Source organism: Anser brachyrhynchus (genome assembly GCF_964034855.1).
Source record: "Anser brachyrhynchus genome assembly, contig: SCAFFOLD_544, whole genome shotgun sequence".
Lineage (NCBI taxonomy): Eukaryota > Metazoa > Chordata > Aves > Anseriformes > Anatidae > Anser > Anser brachyrhynchus.
Window position 1 is genome coordinate 12074 of NW_027663643.1, and position 24637 is coordinate 36710.

Sequence of the window (24637 nt, forward strand, 5' to 3'; positions counted from 1 at the left end):
TGTGGGGCACCCCCTAAGTGTGGGGCACCCCCTAAGTGTGGGGCACCCCCATGACCCAGACCCCCAAGTGTGGGGCACCCCCTAAGTGTGGGGCACCCCCATGACCCAGACCCCCAAGTGTGGGGCACCCCCTAAGTGTGGGGCACCCCCTAAGTGTGGGGCACCCCCAAGTGTGGGGCACCCCCTAAGTGTGGGGCACCCCCCTGACCCAGACCCCCAAGTGTGGGGCACCCCCTAAGTGTGGGGCACCCCCCTGACCCAGACCCCCAAGTGTGGGGCACCCCAATGAACCGGACCCCCAAATGTGGGGCACCCCCCAGACCCCCAAGTGTGGGCCACCCTCAAAGTGTGGGGCACCCCAATGACCCAGACCCCCAAGTGTGGGGCACCCCCAAGTGTGGGGCACCCCCTAAGTGTGGGGCACCCCCCCATGACCCAGACCCCCAAGTGTGGGGCACCCCCTAAGTGTGGGGCACCCCGATGACCCAGACCCCCAACTGTGGGGCACCCCCTAAGTGTGGGGCACCCTCAAAGTGTGGGGCACCCCAATGACCCAGACCCCCAAGTGTGGGGCACCCCCTAAGTGTGGGGCACCCCCCTAAGTGTGGGGCACCCCAATGACCCAGACCCCCAAGTGTGGGGCACCCCCTAAGTGTGGGGCACCCCAATGACCCAGACCCCCAAGTGTGGGGCACCCCGATGAACCGGACCCCCAAATGTGGGGCACCCCCTAAGTGTGGGGCACCCCGATGACCCGGACCCCCAACTGTGGGGCACCCCCCAAGTGTGGGGCACCCCCTAAGTGTGGGGCACCCCCTAAGTGTGGGGCACCCCCATGACCCAGACCCCCAAGTGTGGGGCACCCCCTAAGTGTGGGGCACCCCCATGACCCAGACCCCCAAGTGTGGGGCACCCCCTAAGTGTGGGGCACCCCCTAAGTGTGGGGCACCCCCAAGTGTGGGGCACCCCCTAAGTGTGGGGCACCCCCCTGACCCAGACCCCCAAGTGTGGGGCACCCCAATGACCCAGACCCCCAAGTGTGGGGCACCCCCTAAGTGTGGGGCACCCCCATGACCCAGACCCCCAAGTGTGGGGCACCCCCATGACCCAGACCCCCAACTGTGGGGCACCCCCCAGACCCCTAAGTGTGGGGCACCCCCAAAGTGTGGGGCACCCCCTAAGTGTGGGGCACCCCAATGACCCAGACCCCCAACTGTGGGGCACCCCCCCGGTGTGGGGTGCCCCGATGACCCAGACCCCCAAGTGTGGGGCGCCCCCAAAGTGTGGGGCACCCCAATGACCCAGACCCCCAACTGTGGGGCACCCCCCAAGTGTGGGGCACCCCCCAAGTGTGGGGCACCCCCATGACCCAGACCCCCAAGTGTGGGGCACCCCCAAAGTGTGGGGCACCCCCCGGTGTGGGGTGCCCCGATGAACCAGACCCCCAAGTGTGGGGCACCCCAATGACCCAGACCCCCAAGTGTGGGGCACCCCCTAAGTGTGGGGCACCCCCCTGACCCAGACCCCCAAGTGTGGGGCACCCCGATGAACCGGACCCCCAAATGTGGGGCACCCCCCAGACCCCCAAATGTGGGGCACCCCTAAGTGTGGGGCACCCCGATGACCCAGACCCCCAAGTGTGGGGCACCCCCAGACCCCCAAGTGTGGGGCACCCCCTAAGTGTGGGGCACCCCAATGACCCAGACCCCCAAGTGTGGGGCACCCCCACGTGTGGGGCACCCCCTAAGTGTGGGGCACCCCCCAAGTGTGGGGCACCCCGACGATGCGAACCCATTAACCACTCGGGGGCAGGGCTCTGGGTGGCCCCGCCCCCTGACCCCAAGCCCCGCCCCCCGACCCCAAGCCCCGCCCCCTGACCCCAAGCCCCGCCCCCTGACCCCAAGCCCCGCCCCCTGACCCCAAGCCCCGCCCCCTGACCCCAGGCCCCGCCCCTGACCCCAAGCCCCGCCCCTGACCCCAAGCCCCGCCCCTGACCCCAAGCCCCGCCCCCCGCCCCCCCCAGGGAGGAGGCGTCGTGTCGGGGGGGTTCCCTTTATTGGCAATAAATAAGCGGCGCCGGTGGGGGGGGGGCCCCCGGGTGTGGGGCCGCCCCACGGCGCGGGGAGGGGGGGGGCCCCGTGGGGTGGGGCTGCCCCATAGCTCGGGGTGGGGCCGCCCCACGGCGCGGGGGGGGGCCCCCCGGGGTCACTTCCGCTTCTTCCGGGTGTCCTCGGCGTCGGCCGCTGATTGGGGGGGGGGGGGGTGACGTCAGAGGGGGCGGGGCTGAGCCCCCCCTCCCCCTCCCCCCTCCCCTTCCCTCCCCCTCCCCCTCCCCTTCCCTCCCCCTCCCCACTTTGTCACTGCCCTGCCCCTGGGGGACGTGGGGACACGGACGTGGGGACACGGACGTGTGGGGGGACACTGGGGGACACCGGGGGGTGAGGGGGACACGAAAATGGGGTGAGGGGGACATTGAGGGTGACACAGGGACACGTGGGGTGACGGGGACACTTGGGGTGGCCGTTGGGTGATGGGGACACGAAAATGGGGCGAGGGGGACACCTGGGGGTGACACAGGGACACGTGGGGTGGCCGTTGGGTGACGGGGACACAGCCATGGGGTGATGGGGACATGGAGGTGACACCTGGGGGTGATGGGGACATGGCCATGGGGTGATGGGGACACTTGGGGTGACACTTCGAGGTGACGGGGACATTTGGGGTGATGGGAACACGGCCATGGGGTGATGGGGACACTTGGGGTGATGGGGACACGGCCATGGGGTGATGGGGACACTTGGGGTGACACTAGGAGGTGATGGGGACACGAAAATGGGGTGAGGGGGACATTGAGGGTGACACAGGGACACGTGGGGTGATGGGGACACCTGGGGGTGACACTAGGGGGTGATGGGGACATTTGGGGTGAGGGGTGGGTGATGGGGACACGAAAATGGGGCGATGGGGACACCTGGGGGTGACACAGGGACACGTGGGGTGGCCGTTGGGTGACGGGGACACGGCCATGGGGTGATGGGGACATGGAGGTGACACCTGGGGGTGATGGGGACATGGCCATGGGGTGATGGGGACACTTGGGGTGACACCGGGGGGTGAGGGGGACACGAAAATGGGGTGAGGGGGACATTGAGGGTGACACAGGGACACGTGGGGTGATGGGGACACCTGGGGGTGACACTAGGGGGTGATGGGGACATTTGGGGTGATGGGGACACGAAAATGGGGTGATGGGGACACTTGGGGTGACACGGCCATGGGGTGATGGGGACATTTGGGGGTGACAGTTGGGTGATGGGGACACGAAAATGGGGCGATGGAGACACCCGGGGGTGACACTTGGAGGTGACGGGGACATTTGGGGTGATGGGGACACAGCCATGGGGTGATGGGGACACTTGGGGTGGCCATTGGGTGATGGGGACACAACAATGGGGCGAGGGGGACACCTGGGGGTGACACAGGGACACGTGGGGTGATGGGGACACTTGGGGTGGCCGTTGGGTGACGGGGACACGGCCATGGGGTGATGGGGACACTTGGGGTGGCCATTGGGTGATGGGGACACAACAATGGGGCGAGGGGGACACCTGGGGGTGACACATGGAGGTGACGGGGACATTTAGGGTGATGGGGACACGGCTATGGGGTGATGGGGACATTTGGGGTGACAGTTGGGTGATGGGGACACAAAAATGGGGCGATGGGGACATGGAGGTGACACCTGGGGGTGATGGGGACACGGCCATGGGGTGATGGGGACACTTGGGGTGAGAGTTGGGTGCTGGGGACACCTGGAGGTGACACTTGGAGGTGACGGGGACATGGAGGATGATGGGGACACTTGGGGTGACACTGGGGGGTGATGGGGACACGAAAATGGGGTGAGGGGGACATTGAGGGTGACACAGGGACACGTGGGGTGATGGGGACACTTGGGGTGGCCGTTGGGTGATGGGGACACGAAAATGGGGCGAGGGGGACACCTGGGGGTGACACAGGGACACGTGGGGTGGCCGTTGGGTGACGGGGACACAGCCATGGGGTGATGGGGACATGGAGGTGACACCTGGGGGTGATGGGGACACGGCCATGGGGTGATGGGGACATGGAGGTGACACCTGGGGGTGATGGGGACACGGCCATGGGGCGATGGGGACATGGAGGTGACACGTGGGGGTGATGGGGACACGGCCATGGGGTGATGGGGACATTTGGGGTGGCCGTTGGGTGATGGGGACACGAAAATGGGGCGATGGGGACACCTGGGGGTGACACATGGAGGTGACGGGGACATTTGGGGTATTCAGGACACGGCCATGGGGTGATGGGGACACTTGGGGGTGACAGTTGGGTGATGGGGACACGAAAATGGGGCGAGGGGGACACCTGGGGGTGACACAGGGACACGTGGGGTGATGGGGACATTTGGGGTGGCCGTTGGGTGACGGGGACACGGCCATGGGGTGATGGGGACATTTGGGGTGAGGGTTGGGTGATGGGGACACGAAAATGGGGCGAGGGGGACACCTGGGGGTGACACATGGAGGTGACGGGGACGTTTGGGGTGATGGGGACATGGCCATGGGGTGATGGGGACACTTGGGGTGACATTTGGGTGATGGGGACACGAAAATGGGGCGAGGGGGACACCTGGGGGTGACACAGGGACACGTGGGGTGATGGGGACACCTGGGGGTGACACTAGGGGGTGATGGGGACATTTGGGGTGGCCGTTGGGTGATGGGGACACGGCCATGGGGTGATGGGGACATTTGGGGTGACAGTTGGGTGATGGGGACACGAAAATGGGGCGATGGAGACACCTGGGGGTGACACAGGGAGGTGATGGGGACATTTGGGGTGATGGGGACACGGCCATGGGGTGATGGGGACACTTGGGGTGACGAGGACACATGGGGGTGAGGAGGACACATGGGGGGGTGACAAGGGGACACAGGGGGTGACGGGGACACCCGGGGGTCCGGGGGTACCTGCGGCCGGGCGCGAGGACGACGGAGGGGACGCGAGGTTACGCTACGGGAGTGGAGACGGTGGTGAGGGACGGACGGGGGGACAGCGAGGGGACAACGGGGGGTGGGGACGGTGGGGGGTGGGGACGATGGGGGGTGGGGATGATGGAGGGGACACCGGGAGCGATGTGAGGACGTTGGGGACGTGGAGATGTGGGGACAAGGAGATGTGGGGACATGGGGACATGGGGACATGGGGACGTTGGGGACACGGAGATGTGGGGACACGGAGATGTGGAGATGTGGGGACACGGGGACGTTGGGGACATGGGGACGTTGGGGATGTTGGGGACATGGGGACCTTGGGGACATTGGGACAATGAAATATGGATATGGGGACATTGGGATATGGGGACAGGGAGATGTGGGGGGGACATGGGGACATGGAGATGTGGGGACAAGATGTGGGGACAGGGGGACAACGAGGTATGGAGATGGGGACATGGGGACATGGAGATGGGGGGACACGGAGATGTGGGGACATGGGGAGGTGGGGACAGGGGGATGTTGGGGACATGGGGACATGGGGACATGGGGACAAGGAGATATGGATATGGGGACATTGGGATATGGGGACATGGAGATGTGGGGGGGACATGGAGATGTGAGGACATGGGGGGACGTTGGGGACATGGGGACATTGGGGACACGGAGATGTGGGGACACGGAGATGTGGAGATGTGGGGACATGGGGAGGTGGGGACATTGGGGACATGGGGACATTGGGGACATTGGGGACATGGGGACAATGAGATACGGATATGGGGACATTGGGATATGGGGACATGGAGATGTGGGGACAGGGGGACAACGAGGTATGGAGATGGGGACATGGGGACAAGGAGATGCGGGGACACGGAGATGTGGGGACATGGGGAGGTGGGGACAGGGGGATGTTGGGACATGGGACATTGGGGACACGGAGATGTGGGGACACGGAGATGTGGAGATGTGGGGACATGGGAGGTGGGGACATTGGGGACATGGGGACATTGGGGACATTGGGGACATGGGGACAATGAGATACGGATATGGGGACATTGGGATATGGGGACATGGAGATGTGGGGACAGGGGGACAACGAGGTATGGAGATGGGGACATGGGGACAAGGAGATGCGGGGACACGGAGATGTGGGGGACATGGGGAGGTGGGGACAGGGGGATGTTGGGGACATGGGGACATTGGGGACACGGAGATGTGGGGACACGGAGATGTGGAGATGTGGGGACATGGGGAAGGTGGGGACATTGGGGACATGGGGACATTGGGGACATTGGGGACATGGGGACAATGAGATATGGATATGGGGACATTGGGATATGGGGACAGGGAGATGTGGGGGGGGACATGGAGATGTGGGGACATGGGGGGACGTTGGGGACATGGGGACCTTGGGGACATGGGGACATTGGGGACATTGGGGACATGGGGACAATGAGATATGGATATGGGGACATTGGGATATGGGGACATGGAGATGTGGGGACATGGGGGGACATTGGGGACATGGGGACATTGGGGACATGGGGACCTTGGGGACTTGGGGGACATGGGGACGTTGGGGACATGGGGACGTTGGGGGCATGGGGACGTTGGGGACATGGGGACGTTGGGGGCATGGGGACATTGGGGACATGGGGACATTGGGGACATGGGGACATTGGGGACATGGGGACAATGAGATACGGATATGGGGACATTGGGATATGGGGACAGGAGATGTGGGGGGGACATGGAGATGTGGGGACAAGATGTGGGGACGGGGACAACGAGGTATGGAGATATGGGGACACGGGGACAAGGAGATGGGGGGACACGGAGATGTGGAGATGTGGGGACATGGGGACATGGGGACAAGGAGATGTGGGGACATCGGGACATGGGGACAAGGAGATGCGGGGACGCGGGGACAAGGAGATGTGGGGACATGGGGACAATGAAATATGGAGATCTGGGGACATGGGGACATGGAGATGTGGGGACATGGAGATGTGGGGACATGGGGACAAGGAGATGCGGGGATATAGGGACACGGGGACATGGAGCTGCGGGGACGCGGGGGACAAGGAGATGTGGGGACATGGGGACATGGGGGACAATGAAATATGGAGATGTGGGGACATGGAGATGTGGGGACACGGGGACATGGAGCTGCGGGGACAAGGCGACGCGGGGACACCGGGGGGGACACGCTGGGGCCAGCGGCGGCCCCCGCCCCTCACCCTCCAGGTAGTTCCTGGCCACGAACTTGAGGGCCTCGTCCAGCAGGATGACGGGGAAGGAGATCTTCAGCACCATCAGCCAGTGCGCCAGGTCCAGCGGCGTCAGCTTGAAGATCATCTGCGGGGCCGGGGGGACAGCGCTCAGCCCCCCCCCGGCGTGTCCCCCGCGTCCCCCCCCCCCCGGGACCCCCCCCCTTACGGGCAGGGGCTCGATGTAGAGGATGACGAAGTGCAGGGACATGGAGAGGCAGATGGAGCCCACCAGCCAGATGTTGACCCACGGCGGCATCCGCACCAGCGACTGGTTCTCGGAGAGGCTGCGGGGGGCGGCGGCACGGCCCTGGTGGCACCGGGGGTGGCACCGGGACCCCCCCACGCCCCCCGGTTCGTCCCCCGGCCCCTCACCTGTTGAGGGCGTTGCACATCTCGATGGTGACCAGCACGGAGAGCGCCATGGTCATGGGCACCGGCGACTCGAAGATGTCGCAGTCGAGGCCCTCGAATTCGGCGTTGTGCTCCGTGCACTGCATGAAGTGGGTCTGGGGGCGCGGGGGGGGGGGCGTTATCGGGGTGGGGGGGGGGCGTTGTCGGGGCGTGGGGGGGGTGTTATCGGGGTGGGGGGGGTGTTATCGGGGTGTGGGGGGGTGTTATCAGGGTCATGGGGGCGTTATCGGGGTGTGGGGGGGTGTTATTGGGGTGGGGGGGGCGTTATCAGGGTCGTGGGGGCGTTATCGGGGTTGTGGGGGGGTGTTATTGGGGTGGGGGGGGCGTTATTGGGGTCGTGGGGGTGTTATCGGGGTGTGGGGGGGCGTTATCGGGGGCGTTATCGGGGTGTGGGGGGGTGTTATTGGGGTGGGGGGGGCATTATCGGGGTCGTGGGGGTGTTATTGGGGTGTGGGGGGGTGTTATCGGGGTGGGGGGGCGTTATCGGGGTCATGGGGGCGTTATTGGGGTGTAGGGGGGCGTTATCAGGGTGGGGGGGCGTTATCAGGGTCGTGGGGGTGTTATCGGGGTCGTGGGGGCGTTATCAGGGTGTGGGGGGGTGTTATCAGGGTGGGGGGGGCGTTATCGGGGTGTAGGGGGGCGTTATCGGGGTCATGGGGGTGTTATTGGGGTGGGGGGGCGTTATCGGGGTGGGGGGGGCGTTATCGGGGTCATGGGGGCGTTATTGGGGTGTAGGGGGGCGTTATCAGGGTGGGGGGGCGTTATCAGGGTCGTGGGGGTGTTATCGGGGTCGTGGGGGCGTTATCAGGGTGTGGGGGGGTGTTATCAGGGTGGGGGGGGGCGTTATCGGGGTGTAGGGGGGCGTTATCGGGGTCATGGGGGTGTTATTGGGGTGGGGGGGCGTTATCGGGGTGGGGGGGGGCGTTATCGGGGTCATGGGGGTGTTATTGGGGTGGGGGGGCGTTATCGGGGTGGGGGGGGCGTTATCGGGGTCGTGGGGGCGTTATCGGGGTCATGGGGGTGTTATTGGGGTGTGGGGGGGGTCATTGGGGTGGGGGGGGTCAAGGGGGTGGGGTGGGGTCAACGCGGCGGTTGGGGGCGTCAACACGGTGGTGGGGGCAGCACCCATGACAAATGATGGCCCCCCCCCCTGCCCCCCCCCAACGAAGAGCAGCCAAGCCCCGTGCTGACGGGACCACCACCACGATGAGCACCCAGCCATCGCCAAGAGCACCCGACCAAGGCGATGACGACCCCCCAACCACCGCGATGACCACCCAACCACCGCCACGGCCACCCAACCACCCAACCATCACCATGACGACCACCCAACCACCGCGATGACCACCCAACCACCACCACGACCACCCAACCACCCAACCACCGCCACGACCACCCAATGACCCAACCAGAACCATGACGACCACCCAACCACTGCCACGGCCACCCAACAACCCAACCACCACCACGATGACCACCCAATGACCCAACCAAGACCACGATGACCACGCAACCACCACCATGACCACCCAACCACCACGACGATGACCCAACCACCACAATGACCACCCAATGACCCAACCAACCACCACGATGACCCCCCAACCACCACGAGGATGACCCAACCACCACCACGACCACCCAACCACCCAACCACCACCACGATGACCACCCAATGACCCAACCAAGACCACGATGACCACCCAATGACCCAACCAAGACCACGATGACCACCCAACCGCCACGATCACCCAACAACCGTGACTGATGACCACCCAACCACCACCACGACCACCCAACTACCCAACCACCACCATGACGGACCCACCACCACCGCCACGACCCCCCAACCGCCACCATGACCACCCAACCACCACCACGACCCCCCAGCCACCACCACGACCCCCCAACCACCATGATGACCAACCCAACCACCACCCCCCCAACCACCACCATGACCCCCCAACCACCACCACGACCCCCCATCCGTTGCGATGACCACCCAACCACCACGACGAGGGACCCACCACCTCCACGACGACCCCCCCCCCCCTCCCCGACCCCCCCGCCCACCCCCCCCGGCCGCCCTCCCCACGCTCACCAGCTGGTGGTAGGTGACGCTGGGCCCATCCTCGGCGTAGAGGAACCACCAGGCGGCAGCGCCCACGGTGGCGGCCCCCACGTAACCTATGGCGATAAAACCACGCTGGCGCCGGGGCGGGCACGGGGGGGGCAGGGGGGGGTCCCGGGGGTCCGGCGCTCACCCCCGATGGCCAGGTAGCGGAAGAAGAGCCAGCCGCTGATGAGGGGCTCCTTGGGGCTGCGGGGGGGCTTGTCCATGATGTCCAGGTCGGGGGGGTTGAAGCCCAGCGCGGTGGCCGGCAGCCCGTCCGTCACCAGGTTGACCCAGAGCAGCTGCACCGGGATCAGCGCCTCGGGCAGCCCCAGCGCCGCCGTCAGGAAGATGCTGGGGGAGGCGGGTCAGGGGGGGCGGGGGGGGGGGATTGGGGGGGATGGGGGGAGCGGGGGGAATTGGGGGGAATGGGGGGAGTGGGGGGAGTGGGGGAAATTAGGGGGGAGTGGGGGAAATTAGCGGGAATGAAGGGAGTGGGGGGAATTAGGGGGGAGTGGGGGGGAATGGGGGGAATTGGGGAAATTAGGGGCAATGGGGGGAATTAGGGGGGAGTGGGGGGAGTGGGGGGAATGGGGGGGAGTGGGGGGAGTGGGGGAATTAGGGGGCAGTGGGGGAAATGGGGGGAATTGGGGAAATTAGGGGGAGTGGGGGGAATTAGGGGGGAGTGGGGGGAGTGGGGGGAGTGGGGGAAATTGGGGGAATTAGGGGGGAGTGGGGGAAATTAGGGGGGAGTGGGGGAAATTAGGGGGAGTGGGGGGGAATTAGGGGGGAGTGGGGGAAATTAGGGGGGAGTGGGGGGAATTAGGGGGAGTGGGGGAAATTAGGGGGAGTTAGGGGGGATTGGGGGAAATGGGGGGAGTGGGGAAGTGGGGGGAGAGGGAGAAAATGGGGAGAAAGGGGGGAGTGGGGAAAAATGGGGTTAATGGGGAAAATGGGGGAAAATGGGGGGAATGGGGGGAGTGGGGAAAAATGGGGGGAACGGGGAAATAAGGGGAGTGGGGGAAATGGGGGAATGGGGGAAAATAGGGGGATTGGGGGGAAATGGGGGGGATGGGGGGAATGGGGGCAAGATGGGGGGAGAGAGGGAAAATGGGGGGAATGGGGGGAGTGGGGAAAAATGAGGTTAATGGGGAAAATGGGGGAAACGGGGGAAAATGGGGAGGATCGGGGGAAATGGGGGGAGTGGGGGAAATGGGGGGAGTGGGGGGAATGGGGGGAGTGGGGGGAATGGGGGGCAATACGGGGAGAAGGGGAAAACGGGGGGGGAATTCAGGGGCAGCAGGGGGAAATAGGGTGAAACGGGGGGAGTTCGGGGGCTGGGGGCACTGGGAGGAGTGGGGGAGACAAACTGGGGGGCAACTGGGAGGTGCTGGGAGGCGGGGCAGATGGGGGGAAACTTAGGGGGACTGGGGGCGGAGGAAGGAGCTGGGGGAACTGGGCGGGAGTGGAGGGAACTGGAGGGAGTGGGAGGGACTGGGTGGACTGGGAGGGACTGGGAGGGAGTGGGGGGAACTGGGTGGACTGGGGGGAACTGGGTGGACTGGGAGGGCCTGGGGGGAACCGGGGGGGAGTGGGAGGAGTTGGTGGGAACTGGGCGGGCTAGGAGGGAGTGGTAGGGACTAGCGGGAACTGGAGGGATTTGGGGAAGCGGGAGGCAGCGGGAGGGCCCTGGGAGGCGACTGGGAGGCGACTGGGAGGCGACTGGGAGGGGCGGAGTGCGGCGGGCGCTCACCAGACCACCTCGCCCACGTTGGAGGAGATGAGGTAGCGGATGAACTGCTTCATGTTGTTGTAGATGGCCCGGCCCTCCTCCACGGCCGCCACGATGGTGGAGAAGTTGTCGTCGGCCAGCACCATCTCCGAGGCCGTCTTGGCCACCGCCGTCCCCGAGCCCATGGCGATGCCGATCTCGGCCTTCTTCAGCGCCGGCGCGTCGTTCACCCCGTCACCGGTCTGCGGGGCGGGGCGGGGAGGGGGTGTCACGGGGCGGGGGGGGTGGGCGCGGTGGTGCCACCGACGCTGTCGCCGACGGCGTCCCCAAAAACGTCATCGGCGACGGCCCCAACGGCGTCATCGGCAGTCGCCAACGCGATCGCCGACAATTTCCCCAAAAATGTCATCGATGACGGCCCCAACACCGTCATCGGCAGCCACCATCGCCAACAATTTCCCCAAAAATGTCATCGATGACGGCCCCAACACCATCATCGGCAGCCACCAACACCAACAATTTCCCCAAAAATGTCATTGATGATGCCCCCAATGGTGTCATCGGCAGTCGCCAACGCGATCGCCGACAATTTCCCAAAAATGTCATCGATGACGTCCCCAACGGCGTCATCAACAGCCACCAACACGATCGCCAACAATTTCCCCAAAAACGTCATCGGCGACGGCCTCAACACCGTCATCGGCAGCCACCATCGCCAACAATTTCCCCAAAAATGTCATTGATGACGTCCCCAATGGTGTCATCAACAGCCACCAACACCAACAATTTCCCCAAAAATGTCATCGATGACGTCCCCAACGGCGTCACCAGCAGTCGTCAACGCGATCGCCAGCAGTGTCACCAACGCCGTCACCAACAGTGGCCAACGCAATCACCAGCAACGTCCCCCAAAATGTCACCGAGAACGTCCCCAACGCCGTTCTCAACAGCCACCAACGGCGTCCCCGACACCGTCACCAACGGCGTCACCAACGCTGCCACCGGTGTCCCCAGCGCCGTTCTCAACAGGCAACGACGTCCCCGACACCGCCACCAGTCCCCAACACCGTCCCCAAGTCACCGATGCCATCGCCAACGGTGTCCCCAAAAACGTCATCGACGACGGCCCCAACGCCGTCATCGGCAGTCGCCAACGCGATCGCCAACAGTGTGCCCAACGCCGTCACCGACGGCGTCACCGTGTCCCCAACACGGTTCTCAACGGCCAACAACGTCCCCGACACCGTCACCAGTCACCAAGGTCCCCAACACCATCAAGTCACCAACACCATCCCCAACACCGTCCCCAACGCCGTTCCCAACAGTCACCGATGTCCCAAATGGTGGGACCCCAAAACCACGTTGGGGGTGATGGTGGGACCCCAAAACCATGTCAAGGCAGTAGTGGGACCCCAAAACCACGTCGGGGTGATGGTGGGACCCCAAAACCACGTCAAGACTAGAGGGATCCAAAGCCAAGCTGGGGGTGATGGTGGGACCCCAAAACCATGTTGGGGTGATGGTGGGACCCCAAAACCACGTCAAGACAATAGTGGGATCCCAAAACCACGTTGGGGTGACGGTGGGACCCCAGAACCACATCAGGAGGATGATGGGATCCCAAAACCACGTCAAGACGACAGTGGGATCCCAAAACCACGTCGGGGTGATGGTGGGACCCCAAAACCACGTCAAGACTAGAGGGATCCCAAAACCAAGCTGGGGGTGATGGTGGGACCCCAAAACCACATCAGGAGGATGTTGGGACCCCAAACCCATGTCAAGACAATCAAGGGACCCCAGAACCACGTCAGGGTGACGGTAGAACCCCCAAAATCACATGGGGACGATTGTGGGACCCCCGAACCACATCGGGAGGATGGTGGGACCCCAAAACCACGTCAAGACGATAGTGGGACCCCAAAACCACGTTGGGGTGACGGTGGGACCCCAACACCACGTCAGGGTGACGGTGGGACCCCAAAACCATGTCAGGGTGATGGTGGGACCCCCAAACCACATCAGGAGGATGATGGGACCCCAAAACCACGTCAAGACAACAGTGGGATCCCAAAACCACGTCGGGGTGACGGTGGAACCCCCGAACCACATCGGGACGATGACGGGACCCCAAAACGACATCACCAAGACCCCCGTGAGCCCCACGGGGGCGCCGTCACCCCCCCCCCCCCCCCCCGCGTCGAAGCCTCACCATGGCGGTGATCTCGTCAAAGGACTGGAGGAACTCCACGATCTTGGACTTGTGGGTGGGCTCGACGCGGGCGAAGCAGCAGGCGCGGCGGCAGGCCTCGCGCTGCTCGGCGGGCGGCAGGTCGTCGAACTCGCGGCCCGTGTACGCCCGGCCCGTCACCTCCTCCTCCTCGCTGAAGATGCCGATGCGGCGGCAGATGGCGATGGCCGTGCCCTTGTTGTCCCCCGTGATCATGATGACGCGGATGCCGGCGTCGCGGCACAGCTGGATGGAGCCCATCACCTCCTTCCGCGGCGGGTCCAGCATGCCCACGCAGCCCACGAAGGTCAGGTCCGTCTGGGGGGGGGGGGGGGGCGGGGGGGGGGAGAGCGGGAAAGGGGAGCCCATGGAGGGCGGCGAACGGGGATATGGGACCGGGGAACCCGTGGAGGGCATCCCGTAGAGATATGGGACCAGGGAACCCGTGGAGAACATCTCATGGAGATACGGGACTGGGGAACCCCTGGAGGGCTTCATATGGAGATATGGGACTGGGGAAGTCGTGGAGGGCTTCATATGGAGATATGGGACCGGGGAACCCCTGGAGGGCTTCATATGGAGATATGGGACCAGGGAACCCATGGAGGACATCATATGGAGATATGGGATTGAGGAACCCGTGGAGGGCATCGTACAGAGATATGGGACCGGGGAACCCCTGGAGGGCTTCATATGGAGATATGGGACCAGGGAACCCATGAAGGAAATCCCATGAAGATATGGGACCGGGGAACCCGTGGAGGGCTTCATACGGAGATATGGGACTGGGGAACCCCTGGAGGGCTTCATATGGAGATATGGGACCGGGGAACCTATAGAGGACTTCACGTGGAGATATGGGACCAGGGAACCCATGGAGGACATCCCGTGGAGATATGGGACTGGGGAACCCATGGAGGGCTTCATATGGAGATATGGGACCGGGGAACCCATGGAGAGCTTCATATGGAGATATGGGACCGGGGAACCCATGGAGGGCTTCATATGGAGATATGGGACCGGGGAACCCATGGAGAGCTTCATATGGAGATATGGGACCGGGGAACCCATGGAGAGCTTCATATGGAGATATGGGACCGGGGAACCCATGGAGAGCTTCATATGGAGATATGGGACCGGGGAACCCATGGAGGACATCCCGTGGAGATATGGGACTGGGGAACCCGTGGAGGGCATCCCGTGGAGATATGGGACCGGGGAACCCATGGAGGGCATCCCGTGGAGATATGGGACTGGGGAACCCATGGAGGGCTTCATATGGAGATATGGGACCAGGGAACCCGTGGAGAACATCTCATGGAGATACGGGACTGGGGAACCCATGGAGGGCTTCATATGGAGATATGGGACCGGGGAACCCATGGAGGGCATCCCGTGGAGATATGGGACTGGGGAACCCATGGAGGGCTTCATATGGAGATATGGGATTGGGGAAGTCGTGGAGGACTTCATAGGGAGATATGGGACCAGGGAACCCATGGAGGGCATCCCGTGGAGATATGGGACCGAGGAACCCGTGGAGGGCATCGTACAGAGATATGGGACCAGGGAACCCATGGAGGGCTTTATATGGAGATATGGGACCAGGGAACCCACGGAGAACATCCCATGGAGATACGGGGCCGAGGAACCCCCGGAGGACCTCCTCTGGAGCAAGAACCCCCCGGAGGCGCCGTTCCCCCGCCCTCACCTCGTACTCGGCGAACCTGGTGGAGTCCTCCAGCATCATGTCCTCCTTCTTGGGGGGCGTGTCGCGGGTGGCCAGGGCCAGGCAGCGCAGCGTGTCCCTCCCCGTGCCCCACTCCTTGATGACGGCCAGGATCTTCTCCTTGACGACCGGCGTCAGCGGCACGCGCGCCGTGCCCACCCGCACGTAGTTGCAGCGGTCGATGACGCCCTCGGGGGCCCCCTGGGGAGGGGGACGGGGCGGGAGGTGAGGCGGCGACGGCGGCGGGGGGCGAGGGCACGCGGCGGGGGCGGTGGCCTCACCTTGACGAACATCTTGTTGCCCACGGCGGCGCGCGAGGCCTTGGCCGGCGAGCAGTAGACCGACATGGACTTGCGGTCGCGGGAGAACTCCAGCGTGAACTCCTTCTTCATCAGCTGCTTGATGACCTTCGGGGACACAAGGAGGGGGGGGAGGGACAACGCGGTGGCATGGGCGGCGGAGGAAGAGGGGGGAGGCCGGCGGGGCTGGGGGGGCGGGGGGGGACTCACGGAGTTGCAGGCGTTGGCGCGCTCCACTTTGGAGAGGTTGCGGACGTCGGTGTTGAAGACGTTCATCTTCTCCACCAGGCAGGTGAGCGCCGTCTCCGTGGCCTCCCCGACCTTCTCGTAGACGCCCTTGGACTGCGGGGAGGGAGGCCGGCGTCACCGCGAGGCCGCCGCGGCGGCGGGGGTCGGGGGGGGACACCCCAGGGGGCGGCCTCACCTCGTTGTAGTCCAGGGAGGAGTCGTTGCAGAGGGCGCAGATGGTGGCCAGCTCCACCAGCCCGTCGTACTGCCCGGCCTTCACGTGCTTCTCGTTCTTCAGCCTGGGGAGGCAGCGGAGGCTCGGGGACGGGGCGAGGACGCCCCTCGGGGGGAGGGGGGGGCGGGCAGGGGGGAGGGCGTGGAGGGGGTCGGGATGGGGGTTGTTGGGGTGGGGGAGGTCCGAAAGGAGGCCAGGGTGGGTTTTGTTGGGGTTGGAGAGCTCAAAAATGAGGCCAGAATTGGTTTGTTGGGGATGGGGGCCTCAAAAGTGAGGCCAGGATTGGTTTGTTGGGGTTGGAGACCTCAAAACTGAGGCCAGAAGTGGATTTTTGGGGATGGAGACCTCAAAAATGAGGCTGGGATTGGTTTGTTGGAGTTGGGGACCTCAAAAATGAGGCCAGAAGTGGGTTTTTGGGGATGGAGACCTCAAAAATGAGGCTGAGATTGGTTTGTTGGAGTTGGGGGCCTCAAAAATGAGGCCAGAAGTGGATTTTTGGGGATGGAGACCTCAAAAATGAGGCTGGGATTGGTTTGTTGGAGCTGGAGACCTCAAAAATGAGGCCAGAAGTGGATTTTTGGGGTGGGGGACCTCAAAAACGAGGCCAATACCGACCCATTAGGCACGGGGACCTCCAAGAGGAGGCCAAGGTTGACCCACTGAGGACAGGGGCGCTACGGAGGAGGCCACTGGGGGAGGAGGCCCCAAAAATGAGGTCGACATTGACTCGTTGGGGATGAAGGCCCCAAAAACGAGGCTGATATTGACCCGTTGGGGATGAAGGCCCCAAAAACGAGGCTGATATTGACCCGCTGGGGACGGAGGCCCCTTGGAGAAGGCCAATATCGGTCTAGCAGGGACAGGAACCCCAAGAGGAGGCCGTTATTGACCCGCTGGGAAGGGGGAAGGGGGGGAAGGGGGCGTCATTGGGCCCGGGGGGGGCGAGGACCGGCCACTCACACGTCTCCCTCGGGGGCGTAGGTGGAGCCGGTGATGGAGAACTCGTTGAGGGAGCAGACGTCGCCCTCCACCTTGTCCACGATGAACATCTGGGGGGGGAGGACAATGGGGTCAGGGGGCAGCCAGGGCGTCCTGGGGCCAACTGGGACGTCCTGGAGGCCACTGGGGTCTACTGGGGGACTTTGGGGGCACCCAAGGGGCCGTCGGAAGCTCCTTGGGGCACCCAAGGGGTTGTTGGGAGCTCCTGAAGGACCTCGGGACACCCAAGAGGAATTTGGGAGCTCCTGGAGGACCTCGGGGCACCGAAGGGGACATCGGGAGCTCCTTGGGGCACTCAAGGGGACGTTGGGAGCTCCTGAAGGACCTCAGGACACCCAAGAGGAATTTGGGAGCTCCTGGAGGACCTCGGGGCACCCAAGGGGACATTGGGAGCTCCTTGGGGCACCCAAGGGGACGTCGGGAGCTCATGGAGGTTCTTGGGGCACCCAAGGGGATGTCAGGAGCTCCTGGAGGATCTCGGGGCACCCAAGGGGACTCTGGGAGCTCCTGAAGGACGTCAGGGCACCCAGGAGGAATTCGGGAGCTCCTGGCGGACCTCGGGGCACCCAAGGGGCTGCCGGGAGCCCCCAGCGGTCCCCCGTGTCACCCACCTTGCAGACGGACATCTGGTTGGTGGTGAGGGTGCCGGTCTTGTCGGAGCAGATGACGGAGGTGCAGCCCAGGGTCTCGACGGAGGGCAGGCTGCGCACGATGGCGTTCTTCTTGGCCATGCGCCGCGTCCCCAGCGCCAGGCAGGTGGTGATGACGGCCGGCAGCCCTGCGGTACCGAGAACGGGCGTCGAGCCCCGCGCAGGACCGTGGGGAGGGGATTTACAACCCGAAAGGGGTCAAGAAACGGGACACGAAGCCGCGTGGGGGCCTAGGAACGGCGTTACGGGGCCGTGCGGGGTCAAGGGAGGGCGTTATGAAGCTGTGTAGGACCAGGGAGCGGGGTGGCGAGCCAAAAAGGATCGGAAAAAAGGCATTACGAGACCACGAAGAATGAAAAAAGGGCATTATAGGACCCAAAAGGGGCTTATAACCCTATATAGGGTCAAGAAAGGGCATTACGAGACCACGAAGAATGAAAAAAGGACATTATAGGACCCAAAAGGGGCTTATAACCCTATATAGGGTCAAGAAAGGGCGTTACAAGACCACGAAGAATGAAAAAAGGGCATTATAGGACCCAAAAGGGGCTTATAACCCCATATAAGGTCAAGAAAGGGTGTTATGAGACCATGTAGAATGAAAAAAAAGGGCATTATAGGACCCAAAAGGGGCTTATAACCCTATATAGGGTCAAGAAAGGGTGTTACAAGACCATGCAAAATAAAAAAAGGGCATTATAGGACTCAAAATGGGTTTATAACCCTATATAGGATCAAGAAAGGGCGTTACAAGACCATGCAGAATGATAAAAAAGGGCATTATAGGACCCAAAAGGGGATTATAACCCTATATAGGATCAAGAAAGGGTGCTACAAGACCATACTAAATAAAAAAGGACATTATAGGACCCAAAAGGGGATTATAATCCTATATAGGATCAAGAAAGGGTGTTACAAGACCACACAAAATAAAAAAGGGCATTATAGGACCCAAAAGGGACTTAAAACCCTATATAGGGTCAAGAAAAGGCATTATAAGACCACGCAGAATGAAAAAAGGACATCACAGGACCCAAAAGGGGCTTATAAGCCTATATAGGGCCAAGGGAAGGCATTATAAGGCCGCGTGGGGCCAAGGAATGGTGTTAGAAGGCCACACGGGGTCGTGGAACATCGTTAGAAGGCCACATGGTGTCAACAAACGGTGCCAGAAGGCCATACGGGGTCAACGAACGGTGTCAGAATGCCATATAGGACCAAGGAATGGTGTGAGAAGGCCACGTGGGGTCAAGGAATGGTGTGAGGACGTTATGTAAGATGAAGGATCAGCGCTAGAGGGCCGTATCGGGGCAAGGAACCGTCTTAGAAGGCCATATAGGGTCAAGGAATGGTCTTAGAGGGCCGCAGGGGGTCAAGGAACGGTGTTAGAAGGCCATGTAGGGTAAACAAATGGTGTTAGAGGGCCATATAGGGCCAACAAATGGTCTTAGAGGGCCACAAGGGGTCGAGAAATGGTCTTAGAAGGCCACATGGGGTCAAGGAACGGCGTTAGAAGACCACAAGGGGTCAACAAACGGTATTAGAAGGCCATATGGGGTCAATGAATGGTGTTAGAAGGCCATATGGGGTCAACGAATGGTCTTAGAAGACCATATGGGGTCAACAAATGGTGTTAGAAGACCACAAGGGGTCAACGAATGGTGTTAGAAGGCCATACGGGGTCAAGGAACCATGTTAGAAAGCCATATGGGGTCAACAAATGGTGTTAGAAGGCCATATGGGGTCAACGAGTGTGTTAGAAGGACAGATAGGGTCAAGGAACGGTGTTGGAAGACATCACAGGGTCAAGGAATGGTGTTAGAAGACCACACGGGGTCAACAAATGGCCTTAGAAGACCACAAGGGGTCAAGAAATGGTCTTAGGGGGCCACATGGGGTCAAGAAATGGTCTTAGGGGGCCAAATGGGGTCAAAGAACGGTGTTAGAAGGCCACATGGGGTCAAGAAACGGTGTTAGAAGGCCACATGGGGTCAAAGAACGGTCTTAGAAGACCACAAGGGGTCAATGAATTGTCTTAGAGGGCCACAAGGGGTCAAGGAATGCTCTTAGAAGACCAAACGGGGTCAAGGAACGGTGTTAGAAAGCCATATGGGGTCAACAAATGGTGTTAAGAGGCCATATGGGGTCAAGGAACGGCCTTAGAGGGCCACACAGGGTCAGGGAATGGTCTTAGAAGACCACAAGGGGTCAAAAAATGGTGTTAGAAGGCCAGATAGGGTCAAGGAATGTCCTTAGAGGGCCACAAGGCGTCAACAAATGGTCTTAGAAGGCCATATGGGCTCAAGGAACGGTGTTAGAAGACCACAATGGGTCAAGGAAGGGTGTTACAAGGCCAGATAGGGTCAACAAATGATCTTGGAAGGCCATAAAGGATCAAGGAATGGTCTTGGAAGGCCATATAAGGTCAAGGAACGGTCTTAGAAGACCACAAGGGCTCAAGGAATGGTCTTAGAAGACCAAATGGGGTCAAGGAAGGGTGTTAGAAGGCCACAACGGGTCAAAGGAAGGGTGTTAGAAGGCCATATGGGGTCAACAAATGGTGTTAGAAGGCCATATAGGATCAAGGAATGGTCTTGGAAGGCCACATAGGGTCAAGGAATGGTCTTTGAAGACCACAAGGGCTCAAGGAATGGTCTTAGAGGGCCATATAGGGTCAAGGAACGGTGTTAGAAGGCCACAATGGGTCAAGGAATGGTCTTAGAAGACCACAAGGGCCCAAGGAGTGGTCTTGGAAGGCCATAAAGGATCAAGGAACGGTGTTGGAAGGCCATAAAGGGTCAAGGAATGGTCTTTGAAGACCACAAGGGCTCAAGGAATGGTCTTAGAGGGCCATATAGGGTCAAGGAAGGGTGTTAGAAGGCCAGATAGGGTCAACAAGTGGTGTAAGAAGGCCATAAAGGGTCAAGGAATGGTCTTAGAAGACCACAAGGGCTCAAGGAGTGGTCTTAGAAGACCAAATGGGGTCAACAAATGGTGTTAGAAGGCCATATAGGGTCAAGGAATGGTCTTGGAAGGCCAGATAAGGTCAAGGAATGGTCTTAGAAGACCACAAGGGCTCAAGGAACGGCCTTAGAGGGCCATATAGGGTCAAGGAATGGTCTTAGAAGGCCACATAGGGCCAAGAGGGGCCCGCTGTCACCTTCGGGGATGGCGGCCACGGCCAGGGCGACGGCGATCTTGAAGTAGTAGATGGCGCCGCGGATCCAGGAGCCGCCGTGGACGGGGTCGTTGAAGTGGCCGATGTTGATGAGCCAGACGGCGACGCAGATGAGCGAGATGACCTTGGAGAGCTGCTCGCCGAACTCGTCCAGCTTCTGCTGCAGCGGCGTCTTGTCCTGCTCCGTGGCCGCCATCTCGTCGCGGATCTTCCCGATCTCCGTGTTCACCCCCGTGGCCACCACGATGCCCACGGCCTTGCCCGCCCCGATGTTGGTGCCCTGCGGGGACGCGGCGGCCTTGGGGATGTGGCAATGGGGATGGTGGCCTTGGGGATGTGGTGGTGGGGATGGTGGCCTTGGGGACGTGGTGGCCTTGGGGACGTGGTGGCCTTGGGGACGTGGTGGCCTTGGGGATGTGGTGGCCTTGGGGACGTGGCAATGGGGACATGGTGGTGGTGATGGTGGCCTTGGGGACATGGTGGCCTTGGGGATGTGGCAATGGGGACATGGTGGCCTTGGGGGCGCGGCGGCCTTGGGGGCGCAGCGCTGGGGACGCGGTGGCCTTGGGGACATGGTGGCCTTGGGGACGCGGCGCTGGGGATGCGGCGCTGGGGACGCGGTGGCCTTGGGGACGTGGTGGTGGTGATGGTGGCCTTGGGGATGTGGTGGCCTTGGGGACGTGGCAATGGTGATGGTGGCCTTGGGGACGTGGTGGTGGGGACAGTGGCTTTGGGGACATGGTGGTGGGGCTGGTGGCCTCGGGGACACCGTGATGAAGATGTGGCGATGGGGACGGTGGCCCTGGGGACACGGTGGTGGGGATGGTGGCCTTGGGGATGCGGTGGCCTTGGGGATGTGGCAACGGGGACACGGTGGTGGTGATGGTGGCCTTCAGGACACGGTGGTGGGGACGTGGCGATGGAGATGGTGGCCCTGGGGACATGATGACGGTGATGGTGGCCTTGGGGACATGGTGGCCTTGGGGACACGGTGGTGGGGATGGTGGCCTTGGGGACGCGGTGGCCCTGGGGACACGGTGGTGGGGATGGTGGCCTTGGGGATGCAGTGGCCTTGGGGATGTGGCAACGGGGACACGGTGGTGGTGATGGTGGCCTTCAGGACACGGTGGTGGGGACGTGGCGATGGGGATGGTGGCCCTGGGGACATGGTGGTGGGGACGTGGCGATGGAGATGGTGGCCCTGGGGACACGATGACGGGGATGTAGAGACGGGGATGGTGGCCTTGGGGACACGGTGGCCTTGGGGACATGGTGGGGACATGGAGATGGGGATGGTGGCCTTGGGGACACCGTGGTGGGGATGGTGGCCCTGGGGACATGGGGGTGGGGACGTGGCGATGGAGATGGTGGCCCTGGGGACACGGTGGTGGGGATGGTGGCCTTGGGGACGTGGTGGCCTTGGGGATGTGGCAACGGGGACATGGTGGTGGTGATGGTGGCCCTGGGGACACGGTGGTGGGGACGTGATGATGGGGATGGCGGCCTTGGGGACACGGTGGCCTTGGGGACGTGGCAATGGGGACAGGGTGGCCCTGGGGACACGATGGTGGGGACGTAGACACGGGGATGGCGGCCTTGGGGACATGGTGGCCTTGGGGACGTGGCAATGGGGACATGGTGGCCCTGGGGACACGATGGTGGGGATGTAGACACGGGGATGGTGGCCCTAGGGACACGATGATGGAGATGGTGGCCCTGGGGACACGGTGGTCTTGGGGACGTAGCAATGGGGATGGTGGCCCTGGGGACACGATGACGGGGACGTAGTGACGGGGATGGTGGCCTTGGGGCCACGGTGGCCTTGGGGCCACGGGGCCGGTGGCCGTGGGGGGGGGCGGGGGCGCGACTCACGGAGAAGAGCATGTTCTTCTTGTCCTGGTTGACGGCGCGCGGGTCGGGGACGGGCTCGGTGTGCTTGATGACCGACACGGATTCACCTGCGGGAACGCGCGCGTCAGCACGGCTCCGACCGGCCCTGACCGGTTCCGACCGGTTCCGACCGGTTCCGACCGGCTCCGACCGGTTGTGACCAGTTGTGCCCCCATTTGTGACCGGTTGTGCCCAGTTGTGTGCTTGTTTGTGCCCAGTTGTGCCCAGTTGTGTCCGGTTGTGCGTGTTTGTGCCCGGTTGTGGCCGGTTGTGACCGGTTGTGACCAGTTGTGACCGGTTGTGACCGGTTGTGCCCCCGTTTACAACCAGTTGTGCCCGGTTGCGTGTCCGGTTGTGATCGGTTGTGCCCGGTTGTGCCCAGTTGGGTCCCAGTTCATGACTGGTTGTGCCCAGTTGTGCCCCCAATTGTACCCCGGTTGTGTGCCTGGTTGTGCCCCCATTAAAGACCAGTTGTGCCCAGTTGTGCCCCAGTTGCCTCCCAGTTGTACCCCAGTTGTATCCGGTTGTACCCCCTTTGTGCCCAGTCATACCCCAGTTGTCCCCCAGTTGTATCCAGTTGTGCCCCAGTTGTACCCCAGTTGTAGCCCTGGTTGTAGCTCCGGTTGTACCCCAGTTGTGCCCCAGTTGTACCCCAGTTGTACCCCCAGTTGTCTCCCGGTTGTCCCCCAGTCGTACCCCCGGTTGTACCCCAGTTGTGCCCAGTTATACCCCCAGTTGTCCCCCAGTTGTATCCAGTCGTACCCCAGTTGTAGCCCCGGTTGTACCCCAGTTGTAGCCCCAGTTGTACCCCAGTTGTGCCCAGTTGTACCCCCAGTTGTCTCCCAGTTGTCCCCCAGTCGTACCCCAGTTGTAGCCCCGGTTGTACCCCAGTGGTGCCCAGTTGTACCCCCAGTTTTCTCCCAGTTGTATCCAGTTGTACCCCAGTTGTGCCCAGTTGTCTCCCAGTCGTCCCCCAGTCGTACCCCAGCTGTAACCCCAGTTGTAGCCCCGGTTGTACCCCAATTGCGCCCCACTTGCGCCCCAGTCGTGCCCCAGTGGCGCCCCAGTTGCGCCCAGTGGCGCCCGTACCGGTGAGGATGGACTGGTCGACGCGCAGGGTCGTGGACTTGATGGAGAGGATGCGGATGTCGGCCGGCACCTTGTCCCCCACTGCGGGCAGCGGTGTCACCACTGGGAGGGCACTGGGGGCACTGGGAGGGACTGGGAGGGGCTGGGAGGGGCTCCAGGGGGACCGGGAGGGGCTGGAGGGGGACCGGGCGGGGATTGGGGGGCGCTGGCAGGGACTGGGAGGGGACTGGGGGGTGCTGGAGGGGACTGGGAGGGAGTGGGGGGGTACCGGGAGGGACTGGGGGGGTACTGGGGGCTACTGGGAGGGACCGGAAGGTTACTGGGGAGGACTGGGGAGCTACTGGCAGGCTGCTGGGGGCTACTGGGAGGGACTGGGGGCTACTGGGAGTTTACTGAGAGGTGCTGGAGGTTACTGGGATGCACTGGGAGGTTACTGGGAGGCACAAGGGGGTCACCAGGAGGTCACTGGGGGGTTACTGAGAGGCACTGAGGGTTACTGGGATGCATTAGGGCTTACTGGGAGGTTACTGGGATGCATTAGGGCT

At 62.7% G+C, this 24637-nt stretch overlaps 1 protein-coding gene and 1 long non-coding RNA gene across 2 annotated transcripts; both read right to left on the bottom strand.

The window, feature by feature from the left end:
• Positions 1-2040: 2040 nt before the first annotated feature.
• Positions 2041-24387, bottom strand: LOC308186633 (sarcoplasmic/endoplasmic reticulum calcium ATPase 1-like; the record flags this gene model as incomplete). The annotated part of the gene is given in 20 exon segments (XM_080608758.1): positions 2041-2163; positions 2204-2243; positions 5013-5055; positions 7277-7364; positions 7367-7394; positions 7476-7593; positions 7682-7815; positions 9822-9907; positions 9985-10187; positions 11587-11807; positions 13778-14113; positions 15507-15725; positions 15806-15931; positions 16034-16165; positions 16248-16350; positions 17247-17335; positions 17897-18063; positions 21096-21393; positions 22986-23071; positions 24093-24387. Coding segments are annotated over 20 exon segments (2922 nt in total), but the record flags the coding sequence as incomplete, so codon positions are not given.
• On the bottom strand, positions 3735-4506 carry LOC308186632. Its single transcript, XR_013944147.1, has 3 exons — positions 4408-4506; positions 4211-4283; positions 3735-3812 (listed from the first exon to the last, which is right to left on the bottom strand). It is a non-coding gene; the product is annotated as an uncharacterized lncRNA (long non-coding RNA).
• Positions 24388-24637: the final 250 nt, after the last annotated feature.